The 13,157-nt window shown below is 30.4% G+C and overlaps 1 protein-coding gene across 2 annotated transcripts in view; it reads right to left on the bottom strand.

Moving 5' to 3' along the window:
- LOC100376270 (adhesion G protein-coupled receptor G6-like) overlaps nucleotides 1–13,157 on the bottom strand; it is a 79,714-nt gene that overhangs the window by 20,158 nt on the left and 46,399 nt on the right. For both annotated transcript variants that reach the window (XM_085505654.1, XM_085505655.1), the window contains exon 4: nucleotides 4,077–4,255. In XM_085505654.1, coding sequence (XP_085361780.1) covers nucleotides 4,077–4,255 — 179 coding nt within the window. The remainder of the gene's footprint in view (nucleotides 1–4,076; nucleotides 4,256–13,157) is intronic.

Consider the following 13,157-nt stretch of genomic DNA (forward strand, 5'->3'; position numbering starts at 1 on the left):
TTGAAGTTTATAAGCATATGTGACAAGAGTTTGATTAATAGCTTTTTATTCATTGTTTATTAGTTACCGCTTTGCAATGCTTTAACCGAGAGACGCATCCCTGGTAATCACGTGATCATGCTGTCGACTGCAGCGATTGGCTGATCGCTTGGTTACACCACCACGCCTTAGTTTTTTTGACCTTTTGATATAGAGTTTGTAACCTTAGTAACGGAGACAGTGCAGCGAAGGGTTACCTCAGCGAACCGTTTTGAGAAAAGTGAGTCGTTTGGTAGCCTTTCCCTTGTTTTGATTTATAACCGTTGATATTTGTGACTTTATAACCATTGTATTTAGACTTTATAATCATTGTACTTAATTAGTGTGTTTTACTCTTTTTGATTTATCCTTTTTCTTAGTATTGTATTTAACCTGTATGACGATGAGTAGACGACGGTATCTTTGATTTGTGAACGTGTTATGCCAAGAGACACAATCTCAGTTTGGGTGAAGGGATGTGTCATGAATTTGTTTTTGCGTATCTGTTAACCGACTTAATTAACTGATTATTAGCGAATTGCTGTGTTATGTCTGTCATCGTTCAGGCCTATTTGAAATTTTGGACGGAACTTGGCTCAGTGATTTGAAACTAATTACGAGATAATCGTCGCCATTCTGACAGTTTATATTCATAGTTATTAATGTAGTGAATGATTAATCAAAAGGTATGACGTATTCAGTACTTAGTGTGATTGGCTTTATGATTGAAGGTTACGCCCTAGAGTCTTTTTACTGTTTTGTAATTGGTTAGTGTTTTGAAAATGAATAAAGAGAGTTTGAGTTGGTCTTGGGGAGCACAGCACGATAGACGCAGTAGAGAGTGCAGTCCTGGAGAGTCGAGTCGAGTCCAGGGGCGAGCCTTGAGGCAGTCCAGTCTTGGGCGAGTCTTGGTTCAGCCTTGTGAGAGTCTTGGGGACTTTTCCCCAGGGCGCTATGTCTTATAGAGTGCTCGATTGACCGACTAAGACGAGAGCTGAAACGTATTTCGTTGTGTGTGTCTTATTTGACTGTAAAGTTAAAGTGACTTTCCCGATCCCATACCTCAAGGGGACGAGATAGAGAGACAAGACGAGATTCCCCCCTGACAAGTGTGGAGAACCCCTAGAGGAAAGAGTTTACCCCTGATACGTGAGTGGAGATCCCGGGCAGGTGTTTAACACATACTGACATCCTGTGAAGAAAAGTGAAATGGCGAAGATGTGTCTTTCTTGTGAACCAAACTAACTGACTCGATGGCAGAGACGACTCAGAAACCGCGCTTGACGACTAACCGCTTTACCAGTATGGCACCGATGTACAACGCTGAAGAGATGAAGATTTCAGAACCCCTTATGAAGGACGAGTATCGTATAGGACAGTATAATTAAGAATTGAGCGACATTAAAGACAGGAAGAAGAGAAAGAACGACCTGGACTAACGCGACAAGAGAAGAGACGCTTATAGACTTTGACTTTAGCTATCTGTGTATTGCTTAGAGAACCGCTCGTTGGACACTGTAACTGACACTGTGTAACTCAAGACGTTGAACTCTTTTCCACAACCCTAACCCTATTGCTCAGTAATGTAATGTATTGCTTGCTTTTTCTATTGTTTTTACCGTTTTTTTGTGATGTCGAATTGTATGTGTGTAATCGCCCATATCTTTGTTTTGAACTGATATTTGGTGACGTGCGAGGTCCTTTATAACGATTTAAGCGCGCCTCAGTGGACAAGTATTTGCAACACAGTGTTTTGAGTTTTGTGAAGTTTTATGGTGTTTTAATGAGTTTATGAGTATGGAATATGATGGGGAAAGTAATGCCCCAAAGAGTTTTTTAAGAGTTTTGAGATTTGTCGATGTACAGAGATATCGACATTTTAAGAGTTGTTTTTGTTTATGTGTTGTTTCCGGAATACTTCTGACGCTTTTTGAGTTGATAGCACCTTTGTAACGTTTTTTGATGTCTTTTGGAATGAGAGTTTGGTGCGCTTATATATGTATTGTTTGATAACGCAAGCTTTTGTTCATGATTGACAGGATTATATGTAACTTAGTAGTTTCTATCGTTTTAGCCTTTTCCGTCTTTTTGCCAGAGGAGTAATGTGTTATGAAAGCGAATTTGTCTTTGCATTCTGTTTCCACGCCGTATGACTTTTGTTTAGATTAACGACTTGTGAGTTCAGTTGAAGTTTATAAGCATATGTGACAAGAGTTTGATTAATAGCTTTTTATTCATTGTTTATTAGTTACCGCTTTGCAATGCTTTAACCGAGAGACGCATCCCTGGTAATCACGTGATCATGCTGTCGACTGCAGCGATTGGCTGATCGCTTGGTTACACCACCACGCCTTAGTTTTTTTGACCTTTTGATATAGAGTTTGTAACCTTAGTAACGGAGACAGTGCAGCGAAGGGTTACCTCAGCGAACCGTTTTGAGAAAAGTGAGTCGTTTGGTAGCCTTTCCCTTGTTTTGATTTATAACCGTTGATATTTGTGACTTTATAACCATTGTATTTAGACTTTATAATCATTGTACTTAATTAGTGTGTTTTACTCTTTTTGATTTATCCTTTTTCTTAGTATTGTATTTAACCTGTATGACGATGAGTAGACGACGGTATCTTTGATTTGTGAACGTGTTATGCCAAGAGACACAATCTCAGTTTGGGTGAAGGGATGTGTCATGAATTTGTTTTTGCGTATCTGTTAACCGACTTAATTAACTGATTATTAGCGAATTGCTGTGTTATGTCTGTCATCGTTCAGGCCTATTTGAAATTTTGGACAGAACTTGGCTCAGTGATTTGGAACTAATTACGAGATAATCGTCGCCATTCTGACAGTTTATATTCATAGTTATTAATGTAGTGAACGATTAATCAAAAGGTATGACGTATTCAGTACTTAGTGTGATTGGCTTTATGATTGAAGGTTACGCCCTAGAGTCTTTTTACTGTTTTGTAATTGGTTAGTGTTTTGAAAATGAATAAAGAGAGTTTGAGTTGGTCTTGGGGAGCACAGCACGATAGACGCAGTAGAGAGAGTGCAGTCCTGGAGAGTCGAGTCGAGTCCAGGGGCGAGCCTTGAGGCAGTCCAGTCTTGGGCGAGTCTTGGTTCAGCCTTGTGAGAGTCTTGGGGACTTTTCCCCAGGGCGCTGTGTCTTATAGAGTGCTCGATTGACCGACTAAGACGAGAGCTGAAACGTATTTCGTTGTGTGTGTCTTATTTGACTGTAAAGTTAAAGTGACTTTCCCGATCCCATACCTCAAGGGGACGAGATAGAGAGACAAGACGAGATTCCCCCCTGACAAGTGTGGAGAACCCCTAGAGGAAAGAGTTTACCCCCTGATACTGTTCTTAATTTCAAATTGAAATATTTAATCATGATTATAAATAACACTAATTCATTGATTTAGTCCACAAAAGTAGCCTATAATACAATGAGGTTATTACGAGGATACCTCAAATCGGCAGTATCGACCGTCACACAGCGGAGGTCGATGAGACGGCGTACTGTCTGTGTGCATATTCCAAGGATACATTATGGGTATACCGAAATACAAACAAGTTTAGAACAGAATCAGCGAACTTTTGTGTGTGGAGTCCGGTCAAATCCTGTTGGCAGCCATGTTTATTTTTATTATTAGAAGACGCTTTTGCGCGTAATCACATTTCCTTAATAATATATACCCCGTAAAATATCGCAAAATTACGGCACGCTGTAACTTATGGCGTTACGATGACAGATGTATAATAATGATGAAAATTCGAACTGAAATGTCTGGTGACTTTGTATACAGAGTATCAATAATTCAAGATTCCCTGTGATTTTTCACAAATACCTTTGGATGTGTCTTAATCCTGGAATGACACTTTATATAATATTTAATTGCATTCTCATTCTCATACACTAGATTCATGAACACATATAATAATCTATTTAGTTTACATGAATGAGTCAATTGATTGAAACTAATTAAAAGTGAGATTCACCACCGACGGGAGCTTCAGTAGTCGTGTAGAACTTACTCATAATATGATGCTAAAACACTCACCATAATTACAAGTAAAATCGCTTTCTTTAAGGTTCTGTATTAGGTTGACCTTTCCGTTATCGTTCCAACATTCAGCACCAGTTATATTCATTTTCTCAAAGTAATGTATTTTGGATGTGAGAGCTAAATAAAGCCATCTTATCTCACAGATGCATGCCATACTGTTACCACCCAGGTGTCTATAAAACAATGGAATTATTTGTAATAAACGTATGTACGTTCAAATACACTGAATAAAAATACATATCAGAAACTGTTGACAAATTACTACTTATACTGTTAAACATGTGATGGATTCAATTAAAAAAAAACCTTCAGCAGTAACTAATACATAAATGTTCCCCACGATTGAATGATACACACGAGATTGAAGCACCTGTCGTATTATATTGGCAATATACTCCTTAATAGTCTTTCATATATGAATACAGCTATTGCGATGGCAAAGCCACACATTCACGCCTACATGAAGATTAAATATTACTGATAACAGTAATTCGATTCAATTAAAGTTAAATATTTGCTTTAGGCATTTTATGTGTTTTACTATGTAATAATGTGTATATCTCAATTATATTCTGTAGTACTTACATCTCTGTTAGATTGTGTGTTTTACTATGTAACAATGTGTATATCTCAATTATATTCTGTTGTACTTACATCTCTGTTAGATTATGTGTTTTACTGTGTGACAATGTGTATATCTCAATTATATTCTGTTGTACTTACATCTCTGTTAGATTGTGTTGTTTTACAATGTAATAATGTGTATATCTCAATTATATTCTGTTGTACTTACATCTCTGTTAGATTATGTGTTTTACTGTGTATCAATGTGTATATCTCAATTATATTCTGTTGTACTTACGTCTATGTTAGATTATGTGTTTTACTATGTAACAATGTGTGTATATCAATTATATTCTGTTGTACTTACATCTATGTTAGATTATGTGTTTTACTATGTAACAATGTGTATATCTCAATTATATTCTGTTGTACTTAAATCTCTGTTAGATTATGTGTTTTACTATGTAATAATGTGTATATCTCAATTATATTGTGTTGTACTTGCATCTATGTTAGATTATGTGTTTTACTATGTAACAATGTGTATATCTCAATTATATTCTGTTGTACTTACATCTCTGTTAGATTATGCGTTTTACTATGTGATAATGTGTATATCACAATTATATTGTGTTGTACTTGCATCTATGTTAGATTATGTGTTTTACTATGTAATAACGTGTATATCTCAATTATATTCTGTTGTACTTACATCTCTGTTAGATTATGTGTTTTACAGTGTATCAATGTGTATATCTCAATTATATTCTGTTGTACTTACGTCAATGTTAGATTATGTGTTTTACTATGTAACAATGTGTGTATATCAATTATATTCTGCTGTACTTACATCTATGTTAGATTATGTGTTTTACTATGTAATAATGTGTATATCTCAATTATATTCTGTTGTACTTACATCTCTGTTAGATTATGTGTTTTAATATGTAATAATGTGTATATCTCAATTATATTGTGTTGTACTTGCATCTATGTTAGATTATGTGTTTTACTATGTAACAATGTGTATATCTCAATTATATTCTGTTGTACTTACATCTCTGTTAGATTATGTGTTTTACTATGTGATAATGTGTATATCTCAATTATATTGTGTTGTACTTACATCTCTGTTAGATTGTGTGTTTTACTATGTAATAATGTGTATATCTCAATTATATTGTACTTACATCTCTGTTAGATTATGTGTTTTACTATGTAATAATGTGTATATCTCAATTATATTGTGTTGTACTTGCATCTATGTTAGATTATGTGTTTTACTATGTAACAATGTGTATATCTCAATTATATTCTGTTGTACTTACATCTCTGTTAGATTATGTGTTTTACTATGTGATAATGTGTATATCTCAATTATATTGTGTTGTACTTACATCTCTGTTAGATTGTGTGTTTTACTATGTAATAATGTGTATATCTCAATTATATTGTACTTACATCTCTGTTAGATTATGTGTTTTACTATGTAATAATGTGTATATCTCAATTATATTGTGTTGTACTTGCATCTATGTTAGATTATGTGTTTTACTATGTAACAATGTGTATATCTCAATTATATTCTGTTGTACTTACATCTCTGTTAGATTTTTTGTTTTACTATGTAACAATGTGTATATCTCAATTATATTATGTTGTACTTACATCTCTGTTAGATTGTGTGTTTTACTATGTAATAATGTGTATATCTCAATTATATTCTGTTGTACTTACATCTCTGTTAGATTATGTGTTTTACTGTGTAACAATGAGTATATCTCAATTATATTCTGTTGTACTTGCATCTATGTTAGATTATGTGTTTTACGATGTAACAATGTGTATATCTCAATTATATTCTGTTGTACTTACATCTCTGTTAGATTATGTGTTTCACTATGTAACAATGTGTATATCTCAATTATATTCTGTTGTACTTACATCTCTGTTAGATTATGTGTTTTACTATGTAATAATGTGTATATCTCAATTATATTCTGTTGTACATACATCTCTGTAAGATTATGTGTTTTACTGTGTAACAATATGTATCTCAATTATATTCTGTTGTACTTACATCTCTGTTAGATTATGTGTTTTACTATGTAATAATGTGTATATCTCAATTATATTGTGTTGTACTTGCATCTATGTTAGATTATGTGTTTTACTATGTAACAATGTGTATATCTCAATTATATTCTGTTGTACTTACATCTCTGTTAGATTATGTGTTTTAATATGTAATAATGTGTATATCTCAATTATATTGTGTTGTACTTGCATCTATGTTAGATTATGTGTTTTACTATGTAACAATGTGTATATCTCAATTATATTCTGTTGTACTTACATCTCTGTTAGATTATGTGTTTTACTATGTGATAATGTGTATATCTCAATTATATTGTGTTGTACTTACATCTCTGTTAGATTGTGTGTTTTACTATGTAATAATGTGTATATCTCAATTATATTGTACTTACATCTCTGTTAGATTATGTGTTTTACTATGTAATAATGTGTATATCTCAATTATATTGTGTTGTACTTGCATCTATGTTAGATTATGTGTTTTACTATGTAACAATGTGTATATCTCAATTATATTCTGTTGTACTTACATCTCTGTTAGATTATGTGTTTTACTATGTGATAATGTGTATATCTCAATTATATTGTGTTGTACTTACATCTCTGTTAGATTGTGTGTTTTACTATGTAATAATGTGTATATCTCAATTATATTGTACTTACATCTCTGTTAGATTATGTGTTTTACTATGTAATAATGTGTATATCTCAATTATATTGTGTTGTACTTGCATCTATGTTAGATTATGTGTTTTACTATGTAACAATGTGTATATCTCAATTATATTCTGTTGTACTTACATCTCTGTTAGATTTTTTGTTTTACTATGTAACAATGTGTATATCTCAATTATATTATGTTGTACTTACATCTCTGTTAGATTGTGTGTTTTACTATGTAATAATGTGTATATCTCAATTATATTCTGTTGTACTTACATCTCTGTTAGATTATGTGTTTTACTGTGTAACAATGAGTATATCTCAATTATATTCTGTTGTACTTGCATCTATGTTAGATTATGTGTTTTACTATGTAACAATGTGTATATCTCAATTATATTCTGTTGTACTTACATCTCTGTTAGATTATGTGTTTCACTATGTAACAATGTGTATATCTCAATTATATTCTGTTGTACTTACATCTCTGTTAGATTATGTGTTTTACTATGTAATAATGTGTATATCTCAATTATATTCTGTTGTACATACATCTCTGTAAGATTATGTGTTTTACTGTGTAACAATATGTATCTCAATTATATTCTGTTGTACTTACATCTCTGTTAGATTATGTGTTTTACTATGTAATAATGTGTATATCTCAATTATATTGTGTTGTACTTGCATCTATGTTAGATTATGTGTTTTACTATGTAACAATGTGTATATCTCAATTATATTCTGTTGTACTTACATCTCTGTTAGATTATGTGTTTTACTATGTGATAATGTGTATATCTCAATTATATTGTGTTGTACTTGCATCTATGTTAGATTATGTGTTTTACTATGTAACAATGTGTATATCTCAATTATATTCTGTTGTACTTACATCTCTGTTAGATTGTGTGTTTTACTATGTAATAATGTGTATATCTCAATTATATTCTGTTGTACTTACATCTCTGTTAGATTATGTGTTTTACTGTGTAACAATGTGTATATCTCAATTATATTGTGTTGTACTTGCATCTATGTTAGATTATGTGTTTTACTATGTAACAATGTGTATATCTCAATTATATTCTGTTGTACTTACATCTCTGTTAGATTATGTGTTTTACTATGTAACAATGTGTATATCTCAATTATATTCTGTTGTACTTGCATCTATGTTAGATTATGTGTTTTACTATGTAACAATGTGTATATCTCAATTATATTCTGTTGTACTTACATCTCTGTTAGATTATGTGTTTTACTATGTAACAATGTGTATATCTCAATTATTCAATTATATTCTGTTGTACTTACAACTCTGTTAGATTATGTGTTTTACTATGTAACAATGTGTATATCTCAATTATATTCTGTTGTACTTACATCTCTGTTAGATTATGTGTTTTACTATGTAACAATGTGTGTATTTCAATTATATTCTGTTGTACTTACATCTCTGTAAGATTATGTGTTTTACTGTGTAACAATGTGTATATCTCAATTATATTGTGTTGTACTTGCATCTATGTTAGATTATGTGTTTTACTATGTAACAATTTGCATATCTCAATTATATTCTGTTGTACTTACATCTCTGTTAGATTATGTGTTTTACTATGTAACAATGTGTATATCTCAATTATATTGTGTTGTACTTGCATCTATGTTAGATTATGTGTTTTACTATGTAACAATGTGTATATCTCAATTATATTCTGTTGTACTTACATCTCTGTTAAATTATGTGTTTTACTATGTAACAATGTGTATATCTCAATTATATTCTGTTGTACTTGCATCTATGTTAGATTATGTGTTTTACTATGTAACAATGTGTATATCTCAATTATATTCTGTTGTACTTACATCTCTGTTAGATTATGTGTTTTACTATGTAACAATGTGTATATCTCAATTATATTCTGTTGTACTTACATCTCTGTTAGACTGTTAGATTATGTGTTTTACTGTGTAACAATGTGTATATCTCAATTATATTGTGTTGTACTTGCATCTATGTTAGATTATGTGTTTTACTATGTAACAATGTGTATATCTCAATTATATTCTGTTGTACTTACATCTCTGTTAGATTATGTGTTTTACTATGTAATAATGTGTATATCTCAATTATATTCTGTTGTACATACATCTCTGTTAGATTATGTGTTTTACTGTGTAACAATATGTATCTCAATTATATTCTGTTGTACTTACATCTCTGTTAGATTATGTGTTTTACTATGTAATAATGTGTATATCTCAATTATATTGTGTTGTACTTGCATCTATGTTAGATTATGTGTTTTACTATGTAACAATGTGTATATCTCAACTATATTCTGTTGTACTTACATCTCTGTTAGATTATGTGTTTTACTATGTGATAATGTGTATATCTCAATTATATTGTGTTGTACTTGCATCTATGTTAGATTATGTGTTTTACTATGTAACAACGTGTATATCTCAATTATATTCTGTTGTACTTACATCTCTGTTAGATTGTGTGTTTTACTGTGTAATAATGTGTATATCTCAATTATATTGTGTTGTACTTACATCTCTGTTAGATTATGTGTTTTACTGTGTAACAATGTGTATATCTCAATTATATTGTGTTGTACTTGCATCTATGTTAGATTATGTGTTTTACTATGTAACAAAGTGTATATCTCAATTATATTCTGTTGTACTTACATCTCTGTTAGATTATGTGTTTTACTATGTAACAATGTGTATATCTCAATTATATTCTGTTGTACTTGCATCTATGTTAGATTATGTGTTTTACTATGTAACAATGTGTATATCTCAATTATATTCTGTTGTACTTACATCTCTGTTAGATTATGTGTTTTACTATGTAACAATGTGTATATCTCAATTATATTCTGTTGTACTTACAACTCTGTTAGATTATGTGTTTTACTATGTAACAATGTGTATATCTCAATTATATTCTGTTGTACTTACATCTCTGTTAGATTATGTGTTTTACTATGTAACAATGTGTGTATTTCAATTATATTCTGTTGTACTTACATCTCTGTTAGATTATGTGTTTTACTGTGTAACAATGTGTATATCTCAATTATATTGTGTTGTACTTGCATCTATGTTAGATTATGTGTTTTACTATGTAACAATTTGCATATCTCAATTATATTCTGTTGTACTTACATCTCTGTTAGATTATGTGTTTTACTATGTAACAATGTGTATATCTCAATTATATTGTGTTGTACTTGCATCTATGTTAGATTATGTGTTTTACTATGTAACAATGTGTATATCTCAATTATATTCTGTTGTACTTACATCTCTGTTAGATTATGTGTTTTACTATGTAACAATGTGTATATCTCAATTATATTCTGTTGTACTTACATCTCTGTTAGATTATGTGTTTTACTATGTAACAATGTGTATATCTCAATTATATTCTGTTGTACTTACATCTCTGTTAGACTGTTAGATTATGTGTTTTACTGTGTAACAATGTGTATATCTCAATTATATTCTGTTGTACTTACATCTCTGTTAGATTATGTGTTTTACTATGTATCAATGTGTATCTCAATTATATTCTGTTGTACTTACATCTCTGTTAGATTATGTGTTTTACTATGTAACAATGTGTATATCTCAATTATATTCTGTTGTACTTACATCTCTGTTAGATTATGTGTTTTACTGTGTAACAATCTGTATATCTCAATTATATTGTGTTGTACTTGCATCTATGTTAGATTATGTGTTTTACTATGTAACAATGTGTATATCTCAATTATATTCTGTTGTACTTACATCTCTGTTAGATTATGTGTTTTACTATGTAACAATGTGTATATCTCAATTATATTCTGTTGTACTTACATCTCTGTTAGACTGTTAGATTATGTGTTTTACTGTGTAACAATGTGTATATCTCAATTATATTGTGTTGTACTTGCATCTATGTTAGATTATGTGTTTTACTATGTAACAATGTGTATATCTCAATTATATTCTGTTGTACTTACATCTCTGTTAGATTATGTGTTTTACTATGTAATAATGTGTATATCTCAATTATATTCTGTTGTACATACATCTCTGTTAGATTATGTGTTTTACTGTGTAACAATATGTATCTCAATTATATTCTGTTGTACTTACATCTCTGTTAGATTATGTGTTTTACTATGTAATAATGTGTATATCTCAATTATATTGTGTTGTACTTGCATCTATGTTAGATTATGTGTTTTACTATGTAACAATGTGTATATCTCAACTATATTCTGTTGTACTTACATCTCTGTTAGATTATGTGTTTTACTATGTGATAATGTGTATATCTCAATTATATTGTGTTGTACTTGCATCTATGTTAGATTATGTGTTTTACTATGTAACAACGTGTATATCTCAATTATATTCTGTTGTACTTACATCTCTGTTAGATTGTGTGTTTTACTGTGTAATAATGTGTATATCTCAATTATATTGTGTTGTACTTACATCTCTGTTAGATTATGTGTTTTACTGTGTAACAATGTGTATATCTCAATTATATTGTGTTGTACTTGCATCTATGTTAGATTATGTGTTTTACTATGTAACAATTTGCATATCTCAATTATATTCTGTTGTACTTACATCTCTGTTAGATTATGTGTTTTACTATGTAACAATGTGTATATCTCAATTATATTGTGTTGTACTTGCATCTATGTTAGATTATGTGTTTTACTATGTAACAATGTGTATATCTCAATTATATTCTGTTGTACTTACATCTCTGTTAGATTATGTGTTTTACTATGTAACAATGTGTATATCTCAATTATATTCTGTTGTACTTACATCTCTGTTAGATTATGTGTTTTACTATGTAACAATGTGTATATCTCAATTATATTCTGTTGTACTTACATCTCTGTTAGACTGTTAGATTATGTGTTTTACTGTGTAACAATGTGTATATCTCAATTATATTCTGTTGTACTTACATCTCTGTTAGATTATGTGTTTTACTATGTATCAATGTGTATCTCAATTATATTCTGTTGTACTTACATCTCTGTTAGATTATGTGTTTTACTATGTAACAATGTGTATATCTCAATTATATTCTGTTGTACTTACATCTCTGTTAGATTATGTGTTTTACTGTGTAACAATCTGTATATCTCAATTATATTGTGTTGTACTTGCATCTATGTTAGATTATGTGTTTTACTATGTAACAATGTGTATATCTCAATTATATTCTGTTGTACTTACATCTCTGTTAGATTATGTGTTTTACTATGTAACAATGTGTATATCTCAATTATATTCTGTTGTACTTACATCTCTGTTAGACTGTTAGATTATGTGTTTTACTGTGTAACAATGTGTATATCTCAATTATATTGTGTTGTACTTGCATCTATGTTAGATTATGTGTTTTACTATGTAACAATGTGTATATCTCAATTATATTCTGTTGTACTTACATCTCTGTTAGATTATGTGTTTTACTATGTAATAATGTGTATATCTCAATTATATTCTGTTGTACATACATCTCTGTTAGATTATGTGTTTTACTGTGTAACAATATGTATCTCAATTATATTCTGTTGTACTTACATCTCTGTTAGATTATGTGTTTTACTATGTAATAATGTGTATATCTCAATTATATTGTGTTGTACTTGCATCTATGTTAGATTATGTGTTTTACTATGTAACAATGTGTATATCTCAACTATATTC

Source organism: Saccoglossus kowalevskii, chromosome 11, assembly GCF_978046115.1.
Source record: "Saccoglossus kowalevskii chromosome 11, keSacKowa6.1, whole genome shotgun sequence".
NCBI classification, from domain to species: domain Eukaryota; kingdom Metazoa; phylum Hemichordata; class Enteropneusta; family Harrimaniidae; genus Saccoglossus; species Saccoglossus kowalevskii.